This window comes from Silene latifolia, chromosome 1 (genome assembly GCF_048544455.1).
Source record: "Silene latifolia isolate original U9 population chromosome 1, ASM4854445v1, whole genome shotgun sequence".
Taxonomy (NCBI): domain Eukaryota; kingdom Viridiplantae; phylum Streptophyta; class Magnoliopsida; order Caryophyllales; family Caryophyllaceae; genus Silene; species Silene latifolia.
Genome location: NC_133526.1, coordinates 83,604,188 through 83,618,799, shown reverse-complemented (window position 1 = coordinate 83,618,799; position 14,612 = coordinate 83,604,188). Strand labels below are relative to the sequence as shown.

Sequence of the window (14,612 nt, the reverse complement as noted above, 5' to 3'; positions counted from 1 at the left end):
TTTTATCGTGAAAAAATTTATGTCAAAATTCGAACACCATCATTACAATCTTAAAAACCCCCACTGGTTGAGACGTGAGTGACAATCAACGGGATAGTCAATAACACCATTTTGAATCGATCAATCATTCTAAAGAAAAAATATCCTAGTGTGTGGATGATCCACGTCTTAACAGGTAGGGACAATGGCGGATTTAGGGAAACTACGAGTAGCGCTCGCTCCCGCTTGACAATGAAAAATGTAGTTATAACCAAGAGCTATTGATTTAGATTACATAATGGAAAGCTAAGGAAAATGTAGTTCCTCAAACAAGAAAGAACAGGACACATTCTTAATCCAAAGCTCATCAATAACATACAACAATTCCCGTCACAATTACGGGGGCGAGCGCGAATACACGCTCCTCTTTGCCTTAAGAATGTAGGTGTCTTACACATTTTTGGAGCTGTTTTTTTCCCGTCAAACCAGAGAAGGTAGTCTCGTTAAGAGCTGCCCGGCCATAACACTGTAATCACCCGAAAAATCACCTTAGTAGAGTTAGTACATACTCGTCTTAATCGACAGTAAGCTTAAACGAACCCAGAATTATGATTTATGCTTAATTTGTGAAAACTGGTCAGGTTCAATTCTTAAGAGACCGTCACATGTTACTTGCGCTTGAGGCGATACTATTTGCTTATTCAATGTCCAACCCTATCCAATGGTTTTGAATATCGGTTGCTTTAAGGTTTCAAAGTTTACTGCAACAACACATTTTAGCTGATATTGGCTACATTTAGCTGAGGCGATAGTACTTTTAGAACGATTGGTCAGCTAAAGTTCGGAGTTTAAAGGCGTACCTTTTGATGTAATAATAGCAGAAGTCAGCCAAGATAAAAGTCTGAACCACCTCGCTGGTGAGAGCTAACAATATCCAAAAATGTCCGGATCCTATTAGCATCAAGTATTGTCCCCTTGAGTCGATTATCTGTTCCAAGTTCAAATATTACAGTACTAAGGCCTTAAGGCGGATGAGCATTAGCATCAACAACAAAAGCAACTAGATCGTAAGTAAACGAGTGAGACCGACTATTGTTACAACGACAACAGGTTATCTTTTATTACCTGAATTATCCAGTAAGCGCATTGGAAGAATCTTGAAACGCCTAACGCAAATACATAATGCCCTGTAAAAGGCTCAACCATCTGCATGAACAACATGTTAACACTTCATTTTGTCAATGTTCATTCAAATTTTCACACGCGACTACAAAATCCGTTAAAAAGCTTCTGAGGGAATTTACATATATAAGAGGGTCTGAGGGAGTGTTTGTTACCTTAGCATTCTGCATCAAACGAAGCTGAGGGAGCACAGAAATGGCTTCGACAGCCATACTGAACGGCCACAAAAACCGTATCAACAGACTAAAATGTCCTCTTGGATGGGCTAGAATTGAAGCAATAGCACACGGCACTAACTGTAAACAATAGTGTACCATAAACCATCAAAGCTAATGCATACACATTGAGTCATCAATTTTTGTACCTTTTTCGGGTTTTGTTTTTAGGTGATTAAAAAGAGATGGTACCATGTAGAATAACAATATGATGGAAGGGAAACAATTACCACATAATAGAGGGGCATGCTGTCTAGGTCTTTCATGTAAGTTGATTTCAACTTGATTCGCATCACGTAAATCACCCAAAGCGTAGCGCAAAGGGTCACTAAATCGAGGTAAATATGGATATCCCTCTGGAATACAACGGAGCATACGAGTCTGACTACAAGTTGGATTGCTGTGAGCTCCTGACTTTTCAGGGAGAGGCCTGTCAACGGAATCCATATTCAAATGGAGGTTAGCTAGACATGCCATTTGCTACATATGTAATGTTTACAGTGAGCTTATTATAGTGTAAGGAATGGTAATCTCAATTTCTATCCTTAAAATAAGCTAATCAAAGTGAATTCAATTTAAATTTCAACCTCAAAACAAAACAAATGTTATTTTCCTATGATTTGCGCCTTTGCGGAAGAGAGGTAGATAGTCCATTAACGTGAAAACAAGTGTCAGCAAGTTTATCTGGTAAAGTCAATAGGAGTGTTAAACACACGCCGATCACCTCCCCGCCACGTGAATTGCCCCCACCCCTACCATGAGCATTCCATCGGTCCGTCCCCTCCCTTTCGTATAACTAGGCTAAGACTCGGATATGGGTGTCAAACATAGTACGTTACATATTCAAGTGTTATACTCTTCCAAGAACCAACCCGATCGGCCTGGACTAAAAGTATTTAGTTTATATAATTAAAAGCTCATATTTTATGTGTTTTTTCATTGATTCAATATTAATGGAATTTGAATTATTACTTTCAAATTGAAAAGGATAACATACATTTATGCTAGTTTTTTAGCGTTAACTCAAGAAAATTATGACCCGAACCATAACTGAACTGAAATTGACCTAACGTGAACCGTAGCCGACTCAAAATAGCCCCATTAGAGTGGCTAACTGAAATGAACCCGATTGAAATTGAACTGAAACCAAAACTAGGGTCAACCCGATTTAAATCGAACCGATTTAACCCGATCCGAAACTAAACCGAATGACTCGTTTGACGGGTCTAGAAGTATTTGTCCACTTTAGTACAATGTTTTGAAGGAATTCAGTTTTTTTTTTAACCGAAAATCCGCTTTTTGAACCCATTTTTGATAATTAATTAATTTTAAATAAATTTTGAATATTTGTTTACTATAAAACGACATTATCTAAAGAAAATTCAAATTAATATACGGAGTAATTTCTAACTTATCAGGTTCAGACTATTAACGTTGATCAAACACGATTATGAATCAAGTCAAGGTAAATCTGATTTGATCGGGTTGGGTACTACGGAGTCCAGAGTAAGATTTTTCAGTATTGCCATCTACCATGAATTACTTTGAAAATATTCCTCTTTCTAAATGATTCCAATGCTGATTAGTTCGTATCCCTAACCATTTCAACAGTCAAATACTTGTCAATCAAATTCAGCAATGTATAGTAAATGTATAATTTGTGAGACTATATAAGAAAGTCCCTGATTTTACGACCTCTGTTAGTCACTCGTTTCTAACTCGGTCGTTTAAAAGTCAATGCATTTAAATTTTCTCGGTTATATGAAAAAAATGAAAAGTCGAGCATACCTTAGACATCAATCTAGTTTCCTTATCAAACAAATACGGAGTATTCAAACATGTATAAGCTGAAACTGAAAAACAAAATGAAGAGAAAAAAGCAAATACCAGCACAAGTTTTAGAACGGTGGAGTTTATAAAGCAGGACCAAGAGACCAGCAGCATGTGCAAAACGACTAGGTAGAAAAAAGTAGAAATAATCTTCTACGTAAAACATCAAAAATATAAACAACATAACTCCTGAAATTGCACCCATTATTACTTTTTCTTTCATTTTTCTGTTTCGTACCCATTTTCCTATCTTCTTCAATGATAATGATAATTTTGTTTCATTTCTTCTTGTTCCCATAATTTTTTAAATGAATTACTTTATTTTAGAGTAATTAAGTTTATGTGAATGATTAGGTTTTTGATCAAAGATTGGAATTTTATTTATTAGTTTTATGATGTTTGTGTAGTAGTAACGTGTGAGTTGTTTTTGTTGGGATTTTGAGTTAATTGTTTTTGGTCATTTTGTTCAAGGATGAATCTCTCTTGATTTAGGAATGTAATAAATGTTGCTTCTTTACTAAATTTGATTCAATTTTTTGTCATTAATATGGAATGAAATTAAACGGATTAAGATTTAGGTCCTGTTTTTTTGGAACTTGACATTATACGGATTAAGATTTAGGTCATGTTCTTTTGGAACTTATATTTAATTGTAGTTCCTCTTTCATGGATAAGAATTACTCTTTCATGGACTTTTTATCATTAATTTTTCATACCTCCCTTCCCCCCAAAAACCAAGATAAACAAAGACTCTCTAATTCTAATTCTCTTCCTCACAAAATTAATCAAATTCGTCAAATTACTCAACTATGGACGCTAATTCCCATGTCAAGCAAGTAATAATTCTAATTTATTAACATTATTAAGGGGGTTGTAAAAGGTCGTCGACGTTTTGTAAAAAATCGTTCACGTTTTTTTTTTAAAAAAAAAGACAAACATACACTTGACACTTTAACTCTCTACCCAATTCTCTCCCAAATTCTCCCATATAACAAAATAATTAAAAAAAAAAACAATACAATTATTGCATACAACATTCCATGGCGAACGACGAACCATCGAAATCAATTGCGACCGACGTATCATCGAATTGTAATTTTTTTTAACGTTTGAATCACACATTGCGTAGTATGAAATGAATATGAATCGTGTAAAATTGAATAGAAAGGCAAAAATAAAACCCATTTAAATACAAAATTAACGGTCAAAACGAAATTAAAAGTCCGAACCATGGACGGACGTTGAATTTCAAAGTCCGACCATGACCAAGACGTTGAATTTCAATGTCCGAGTCCAGGTAAGACGTTGGATCCAAGCCTATATATATTAGACGAGGAGAAGCGACATCTATGGCACCCAAACGTCAACATTCATCGTCCTACACCCAAACACATGACCATCTTCATCGTCTATCTCCCAACCAGACCACCAACTTCATCATCTACCTCCAAACCCGACTGTAACTGTAATAGTACGGTTTTCTATGTCTATGGGTAATCTATCGAGTGGGGCTCACTCTGTCGAGTAAGTATGTTTTTACGCAAAATAGTAATCTGCCTGTTGGTTACTCGATCGAGTACGTGTGACACTCGATCGAGTAAGGGGCACTCGATCGAGTAAGTGAGTTACTCGATCGAGTAAGTGACTTACTCGATCGAGTAAGTGAGTCTTACGGGTTATTTTAGTCGGGTTTTGTTAATAACGCGTGATTAATATAAAAGGGTTTCCGTCATTCTCTTTAATCACTTTTTCACTTTTCTAAAAATTTTCAAAAGAAAGGAAGTTACGTAGTTCTCATTCTTCGCGTTGTTAACAAATCCCAAGGCTAGGATCGTCGGATTGTCTTGTTCTTTACGCCGTTGAGATCGTCGTGTCAAGGGTAAGATTCTTGTATAATTTTTATTATGTTTCATTGAGTTTGGTTAAAACCCTACTTGGGTAGATTTGGGGGTTTTGGGTGTGTTATATTGATTAGGTGATAATTATGTGAATATATGTTATAGGAGGAGGATTCATAGAGGAACATTATTGATTATCTGCTGTGACAGTCTTGTGGTTGCTATTCCAGGTAGGGTTTCCCTACTCAGTATTGTTTACATGGCATTGTTGATGATTGATCGTTGTGATTTATATCATATCGGATTTGGAATTGGTGATTGTTGGTTGTATAATGTGGTTGTTGTATAATTGTCTGTGGTTTGCGAGGTTCGTCCTCGGCTGAGTGAAGTCACTTGCGGGAGTGGCTTCACGCCCTTGATTCGCCCTCTGTGGAACCCGCCGCGGGGGGGGGGGTGTGCACATTTAGGAACTTAGGTTTATCGCTCGTATGAGATGAGCGGGGCTTAGGTGGGAACGGTTGCGGTCCCCCACTGGCGGTGTGGAATACTTGTTGCGATGAGTATTCTGGCAGGACTACGCACTTTAGTGTGTAGTCATATATGTGGTGATATGAGGTGATATGATGGAGATTGGTTTGGTTGGATTGGATTGTTGTATTGCTTTTGTTGTATTGTTTGTGTAATCAGTACTGACCCCGGTTTAAATGTTTTGAAAACTGTGGTGATCCATTCGGGGATGGTGAGCAGTTATTGAGCAGGTATGAGTTGATGCGCATGGGATAGCTGGGTTGAGTCGCCACGAGCTGTTTAGAAGTCTTCCGCTGTGTCATAAACATTTTTTAATATTATTTCAGTTGGTTTGACAGTTTTGAGAAACAATTGTATTTACTTTATCAGTTTTGGGATTTGGACTTGTATCACTTTAAACTCGTTTATTAAAGTACGTTTCTTTATTGTCTATTTGATATACATTGCCTCGGGTAACCGAGATGGTAGCACTTCCATGCTCTAAGTGGTCCTGGTAAGGCACTTGGGGTATGGGGGTGTTACAGTAACACCCCCATACTCCAAGTGCCTTACCAGGACCACTTGAGGTATGGGAGTGCTACCATCTCGGTTACCCGAGGCAATGTATATCAAATAGACAATAACGAAACGTACTTTATTAAATATAATTTAAGCGATACAAGTCCAAAAACCAAAACTGTCAAAGAGAATTACAACTGTTCCAAAAAACTAACTCAAATGAAATAATTAAATGTTTAAGACACCACGAAAGACTTCTAGACATATCGTGGCAACTCGACCCAGCTATCCCATGCGCATCATCTCATACCTGCTCAATAACTGCTCACCATCCCCGAATGGATCACCACAGTTTTCAAAACAGTTAAACGGGGTCAGTACTGATTACATAAAACAATACAACAGAAACAATACACAATCATCCAATCCTCCAACAAAACTCCACACACCGCCGCAACGAGTCCTGCCAGAATACCGCCGCAACGAGTATTCCACACCGCCAGTGGGGGACCGCAGCCGTTCCCACCTAAGCCCCGCTTATCTCGTCCGAGCGATAACCCATGTTCCTAAATGTGCACATCCCCTTCTGTGGCGAGTTCCACAAAGGGCGAATCAAGGGCGTGAAGCCACTCTCGCAAGTGACTCCACTCAGCCGAGGGTGCACCTCGCGAACCACAAACAATTATACAACCAACCACATTATACCACAACAATTACCATTTACCAATTTCAATACGATATGAATCACAACAATTATCAACCATCAACAACATTACGTAATCAATACTGAGTAGGGAAACCCTACCTGAAACAAGCAACCACAAGACCGTCACAGCAGCTAATCAGTAATGCTCCTCTACGAAACCTCCTCCTATATTCACATATTCATACAATTATTACCTAATCAATATAATCCTCCCAAAACCCCCAATTCTACTCAATTAGGGTTTTAAACAAACTCAATGAAATAGTATAAAGATTATACAAGAATCTTACCTTTGACACGACGAACTCAACGGCGTAAAGAACAAGACAATCCGACGATCTTAGCCCTTTGGATTTGTTAACAACACGAAGAACAATGCAACATAACTCTTTTTCTCTCTTTGACAGGTTTTAGAAAGTGAAAAGTGATTAAGAAGAATGACGGAACCCTTAAATATTAAACACGCGTTACTAACAAAACCCGGCTAAAACAGCATGTATTACCAACTTACTCGATCGAGTAAGTGACTTACTCGATCGAGTGCCCCTTACTCGATCGAGTGTCAGACATACTCGATCGAGTACCCATCAGGTATCCTACTATTCCGTATAAAAACAGACTTACTCGATAGAGTAAGCCCCACTCGATAGAGTATCCATAGACATAGAAAACCGTAGTATTACAGTCTTCCCTCCTTAAAAAGAATTTCGTCCCCGAAGTTCAACCCAAACACACGACACAACAATGCAACTAAAACTCAAAACAAAACCCCCAACCAAAACTCAAACCGACTCGAAACAACTACTAACTATGCAAAACCAACATAAACCATACCCAAACCTTATGCGATCACCTCCTACCCCCCTAAAAGAAACATGGTTACGTCTCCGTAACCACACATACCTGATCAAAAAGAGACGGATATCGCTCCCTCATAGCCTCTTCCGCCTCCCAAGTAGCTTCCTCAACCTCATGATTAGACCATAGAACCTTAAGCAACACTGTTTCCCCATTCCTAGTTTTCCGAACCTTGCGATCAAGAATCTGTTTTGGCACCCCAAGATAAGATAAGGACTCATCCAACTCTATGTTCTCCACCTCTAACACATGAGAAGGATCGCTCACATACTTCCGTAACTGAGACACATGGAACCCATTATGCACCCAACCCAAAGCCGCTGGTAACGCTAACCTATAAGCAACCTCACCCACACGATCCAAAATCTCATATGGTCCGAGAAACTTCTGGCTCAGCTTCCCTTTCTTACCAAACCTCATAACCCCACGCATAGGAGACACTTTCAACAGAACCTTGTCCCCAACCTGAAACTCTATGTCACGGCGATGTAAGTCTGCATAACTCTTTTGTCGATCCTGGGCCACTTTCATCTTTTGCCTGATCAGCTTAACCTGTTCTATCATCTCCTGTACCATCTGTGGTTTTAAGACCACTGCCACAGCTCAATCATCCCAGCAAATCGGACTCCTACACCTCCTCCCATACAAAGCCTCAAACGGTGTCATCCCAATACTCGTGTGATAGCTGTTGTTATAAGAAAACTAAATCAGATCCAACCTATCCTCCCAGCTACCACCAAACTCCATCACAGAACCTCGCAGCATATCCTCCAAAGTCTTAATGGTCCTCTCTATCTGTTCATCTATCGCAGGATGAAAACTGGTACTCATCTTCAAAGTAGTTCCCATCAACTCCTGCAACTCTCTCCAAAACCGTGATATGAACCTCGTATCCCTATCTGACACTATATCCTTAGGCACCCCATTGTGGACATGGGCCACCCGTGCCGCTCGCACCTGTGCGTTGTGATGTTTGAGGCGGCGACACTTCTCCCACGGAACCTTGGATTACCAAAGCACGACATGGGCTGTGACACCCCCATACTCTGAGTGCCTTACCAGGACCACTCAGGTATGAAGACATCACCATCTCGGTCGCCCGAGGTATGATAATCAAATAGACAAAACGGAAACAATCTTTATTATAAATAGTTTAATGATAAATACAATCCTCAAAACCAAACCAAAGTACAATACACTATTCCAAACTATTTGTTCTCAACTGAAATGTAAATAAATGCTAAACTACAGCGGAAGACTCTATCGTCATGTCGTGGCCATCCCAGCTATCCCAGTACTCATCTCTATACCTGTTCAATATCTGCTCACCATCCCCGAATGGATCACCGCAGGTTTTACAAAACAACACCGGGTCGGTACTAATCACACAATCAATATAAATAACAATAATAAGACAAACAGACAATTTGAATCTGTCACACACACATACACACACACCACCAACTCCCATCACCTCGAGCATCGATCGTCCACTTTGGACCAGCCCGCGATGGGGACCGCAGCCGTTCCCACCTAAGCCCCGCTCATCGTACGAGCGATAACCCCGTCCATTAATGTGCACATCCCCTTTCGTGGCGGGTTCCACGAAGGGCGAAACTAGGGCGTGAGATCACTCCCGCAAGTGACCCCACTCAACCGAGAACGCATCTCGAGAACCATCAACAAACACAACCACAATCACAATCACAATCACAATCATCATATCAAACAACTAACTACAAAGACATCACCAATATCCCGTTATGGGACTAATGCGAGTAGGAAATCCTACCGGAAAGCACAACACGCAGACGGTATCTACAAATTTGTATCAAAACGGCTCCTCTACGAATTCTCCTCCTACCATACAACACATAGATGCTACCATTCAAATACTACTCATAAAAACCCCCAATTCCTAAATTAGGGTTTCATCAATCTTAACAAAACATTATAGAAATTATATTAAAAGCTTACCCTCGATGCAAGGAATCCAACGACACGAACTACGATACGAACTGACCGTCTGAACTCCGGGAATTGTCAAGAACGCGATTAGGAAGAAGAACTAGTTGCTTTCTCTCTTAAACAAGTTTTAGGTTTTGTAAAAAGTGATTTAAAACAATTACGAATATGTTTAAATACCTTAATCGCGTAATTAACAAAACCCGAGAAAACTCCCCCGTAAAACCGGACACTCGATCGAGTGCCCCAGCTACTCGATCGAGTACCCAACAGGTCAGAAACTATTTTATTCCGCAACTTGCCCATACTCGACAGAGTAAGGGCTACTCGATAGAGTACCCTAAGACATATAAATACGGAGTATTACAGTCTTCCCTCCTTAAAAGGAACTTCGTCCCCGAAGTTCAAACCACTACTAAAACAAAGGTACTCCAAAACATTCCCGACTCAACAACCAAAACAAAACTCAATATAAAACACGCTACTTATCCAACTCATCCCGACAACCTACCGACGCAACATATAAAAAGGTGTATAAAGCTCTTAGAAACTGCTCGCGATCATCTCCTACCCCCCTAAAAGAAACAAGGTTACGTCCCCGTAACCATACATACCTGATCAAAAAGGAAGGGGTAACGCTCTTTCATGATATCCTCTGCCTCCCATGTAGCTTCCTCGGTCTCGTGGTTAGACCAAAGGATCTTGAGCAAAACAGTCTCACCACCCCTAGTCTTTCTAACCTTTCGGTCTAGGATCTGCTTAGGTACCTCAAGATATGATAAAGACTCATCAAGCTCTAAGTTCTCGGCCTCTAACACATGTGAAGGGTCGCTCACATACTTCCGCAGCTGCGATACATGAAACACATTATGTACTCTCTCTAACGCAGCTGGTAAAGCCAGACGATAAGCAACTTCCCCAACTCGCTCTAAGATCTCATAAGGCCCTATAAACTTCTGGCTTAGCTTGCCTTTCTTCCCAAATCTCATAACCCCGCAGCTTTAAACCTTGCCTAGGAACCTTCCTGCTGCTGACGTCCACATCAACACAAAAATCACCCAACAGGAGCACATGAGGAGGAGTACTATTGTAGCTGTTATTTTGTCCATTTCATGAGTCATTGCATTCCTAGCTGTACTGTCTTAATTCCGTTTGTTCTTTTCTGTTCTAAAACCCTACAAACACTTGCCATTTGAGGACTATAAATTCTGTAACCATCCCTGGAATGAGGGCAGCTTTTGATAAAAGAAGAACCTGCATTTCAGCAGCTTATTTCCTGTGTGGAGTACAAGGACCAGTTACCTGTGTGGGACTGAATCCTTAGCTGACCTGTGTTGGCAGCAATTTACCTTAGTCTTTTCATTTTTACTCTTGTGAATGTCACCATCAATTTTCGTTCATTGTGAGCCTGTTATTGTTGCATCTTTTATTGAGAGTTGTTCAAAGTTTTCACCAAAAAGGAACCTACTTTAATCTGATTTTTCCATAAAGTTTATGGCTTGTTTACTGCAAATACATTTCTAAGCTTAACTCATTTATGATATGCTCCAAATTGGTTATCAGAGCCAAGGCTAAAACTACCTATAACTACACCGCCTTTTTTTTCAACCCCTAAAAAAAAAACTCAAAAAAAAAAGCAAGCACAAATGGATAATGAGAGATTAAACCTCCTAGAAGATACTGTCAGGAGATTAGCTGGTAGTATGGAAATCATATCAACTGATGTCAACAGGCTGGTTCGGGATCGAGCCACGTAAGAAAACTCGACTACGATGAAGCAATACCAGGAAGGCCTAGATCAGGTAAACATGACAACTCCATTAAAATAGATTTCCCTGAGTTTAATGGTAGTCTGAACCCAGATGACTTCCTAGAATGGCTTAGGTCCATGGAAAGAATCTTTGAGTTCAAAGGATACAATGATTCAAAGAAGTTTAAGGTAGCTATCCTAAAACTAAAGGGCTATGCTTCACTCTGGTATGAAGGCATGAAAAACCAGAGATTAGGGGGGGGGGGGGGGGAAGAACCTATCAAATCCTGGGATAAACTCAAAAAAAAAATGAAAACTAAGTTTATTACTACGACTACACCCAAGACTTGTTTCGAAACTTACTCACCTAAGGCAAGGGGATGACTCGTAGAAGCCTATCTCGGGGAATTTGAAAACCTAACCCTACAGTGTGAGTTACAAGAGAAACCAGAACAGAAAATGGCTAGGTTCATAGAGGGGTTAGACCCAAAAATTGCTGCCAAGGTTAAACTACAACCCCTATGGTCCTTTGATGAAGTAGTCAGGGTGTCCCAAAAGTTGGAAAAACAAGGAAAAGAAAAGGCCACTGCACCAAAAACACAATACAAACCCCAAAGTTCCAAGCTTTACACCCCTGTCAAGTTTAATATGCCTCCTAAAGAAGAAAAGGGGAAGACTAAAGATCGTAGGTCTCCTCCGGTGACCAAGAGAAGGTGTTACCAATGTCGGGGTTATGGACATTTCAAGAGAGAATGTCCCACCAAAAGAACCCTCACTGCAATGGAAATCCAACTTATGGAAGAGGATGGGGATATTGAAGTGGAAGGCCCCTTTAAGGAGTCCACAGAAGAAGAAGTCGGGGACAATCGATAGAGAGGTAATCGGCCCCCGATGAAGGTCCAAGATGGTACTCAGAAGGGTTATGCACACTCAAAGCCTAGAAGAAAGTCAGAGGCAACAGATCTTCCAATCCAGGTGCACTATACAAGGTAGGGTTTGTCACCTAATCATAGATGGAGGCAGTTGTGCTAATGTAGCCTCCACTACATTGATAGAGAAGCTCAAGCTTCCCACCAGGGAACATCAGCACCCTTATAAGATCAGGTGGCTTAGTCAAGGTTCTGAGATTGCTGTGAACAAGCAGGCCCTCATCTCCTTCTCTATTGGGCAAGCCTATACTGATGAGGTTATGTGTGATATCATTCCCATGGATGCCTGCCACATCCTATTAGGGAGGCCTTGGGAATTTGACAGGAGCATTGTACACCATGGGAGGAACAACACCTACTCCTTCACCAAAGATGGGCAAAGGATCACCCTCACACCTTTGGCCCTGGCTACACCCCCCAAATCTAGTGAGAAAGCTCCCACAAATCAGATTAATGGAACCTTACTACTCAGGGAGTATGAGGTACTACAAGAGCTCAACCAGGGAACCCTCATTTTTGCTGTCATTCCCAAAGAAATCAAGGTGCATTCTTGTGTTCCCCAACCTGAACCTCTCAAAAGGATTCTGGAAGAGTTCAAAGATGTCTTCCCCACTGAACTTCCCCCTGGATTACCCCCTCTGAGAGGGATTGAACACCAAATTGACCTCCTCCCAGGAGCAACTTTGCCTAACAAACCTGCTTATAGGTGTGACCCTGGTACTGCTAAGGAACTGCAAGAGCAAATAGCTGACCTTATGAGTAAAGGTTATGTCAGGGAATCCCTAAGCCCATGTGCAGTACCAGCTCTGTTGGTCCCAAAAAAAGATGGCACTTGGAGGATGTGTATAGATAGCAGAGCACTAAACAACATCACCATCAAGTACAGGTTCCCAATTCCCAGACTTGATGACCTATTAGATGAACTAAGTGGAGCAAAGACCTTCTCCAAAATTGATCTAAGACAGGGGATACCATCGGTCGAATTAAAGAGGGTGATGAGTGGAAAACAGCCTTTAAAACCAAACTGGGACTTTATGAGTGGCTTGTCATGCCATTTGGGTTATCCAACGCACCTAGCACCTTCATGAGGCTCATGACTGAGGTGTTGAGGCCTTTTATTGGGGTGTCTGCAGTTGTATACTTTGATGACATACTAGTGTACAGCAAAGACTATCTGAACACTTGAAGCACCCGAGGCGTGTTCTTAACTCTCGGGAAGCACAAGCTCTTTGGGAAATTAGAAAAATGCTCATTCATGGTCCCTGAAGTGTCATTCCTGGGATATATTGTCTCTGGCCAGGGTATCTCAGTGGACCAAGAGAAGGTGGAGGCCATCAGATCCTGGCTTGTCCCAACCAATATTACTGAGGCCAGGGGTTTTCATGGTTTAGCCTCATTCTATAGGAGGTTCATAAAAAATTTCAGCACCCTGGCTGCTCCCATTCTTCGAGTGCCTCAAGAAGGAGATTTTGAATGGACCCCACAAAGACAGCTGCCTTTGAAACCATCAAGGAAAAGATTTGTTCAAAGCACCCATCCTGGCATTACCTGATTTTGAGAAACTGTTTGAGGTTGAGTGTGATGCAAGTGGGGTAGGCATAGGAGCAGTACTAACCCAAGAGAAGAAACCTGTGGCATTCTTCAGTGAGAAGCTCAATGGGGCCAAATTGGGCTACTCAACTTATGACAAAGAATTCTATGCCATGATTAGGGCTCTAACTCACTGGGGACATTACTTGAAACCCAAACCCTTTGTCCTACACTCTGACCATGAAGCCCTCAAATTCATCAATGGCCAACATAAGTTGAACCATAGGCATGCCAAATGGGTGGAGTTTTTACAGGCTTTCTCTTTCACCAGCAGCTACAAGGAGGGCAAACACAACATTGTAGCAGATGCCCTTTCTAGAAGACACCATGTGTTGGCCCTGCTGGAAGGGAGAGTCCTTGGTTTTGAAATGATCAAAGAACAGTATGCTGGGGATCCTGATTTCTCAGTAGACTACCACAACTGCAAGGAAGGCAAACCCAGTAAACTAATATTGCAACAGGGCTTCTTGTTCAAAGGAAACAGGTTGTGCATTCCAGGGAGCTCAACAAGGGATCTCCTCATCAGGGAGGTCCACTCTAATGGATTAGCTGGACACTTTGGAATTAACAAAACTCTTGAAATCCTGCAAGATCAGTTTTACTGGCCAAAGATGCTAACTGATGTACAAGCCATTATTCAATGGTGTGGCCATTGCCAAAGGTCCAAGAGTCAATTCAGGCCTGGTCCATACATGCCCCTACCTATTCCTAGTAAACCGTGGGATGATGTGAGCCTTGACTTCA

The 14,612-nt window shown here is 40.9% G+C and overlaps 2 protein-coding genes across 2 annotated transcripts; one reads left to right on the top strand and one right to left on the bottom strand.

The window, feature by feature from the left end:
• Window positions 1-355: 355 nt before the first annotated feature.
• On the bottom strand, window positions 356-3,543 carry LOC141595378 (uncharacterized). The gene is made up of 6 exons (XM_074415361.1): window positions 3,264-3,543; window positions 1,607-1,806; window positions 1,317-1,457; window positions 1,105-1,185; window positions 840-967; window positions 356-505 (listed from the first exon to the last, which is right to left on the bottom strand). Exons 1-6 carry the CDS (start codon window positions 3,502-3,504, stop codon window positions 460-462), a joined length of 837 nt encoding a protein of 278 aa, XP_074271462.1. The 5' UTR covers window positions 3,505-3,543; the 3' UTR covers window positions 356-459.
• An 8,710-nt stretch (window positions 3,544-12,253) lies between these two features.
• LOC141649593 (uncharacterized) lies at window positions 12,254-13,366 on the top strand. The gene has a single exon (XM_074458281.1). The coding sequence runs from the start codon at window positions 12,254-12,256 to the stop codon at window positions 13,364-13,366; it is 1,113 nt and encodes a 370-aa protein (XP_074314382.1).
• Window positions 13,367-14,612: the final 1,246 nt, after the last annotated feature.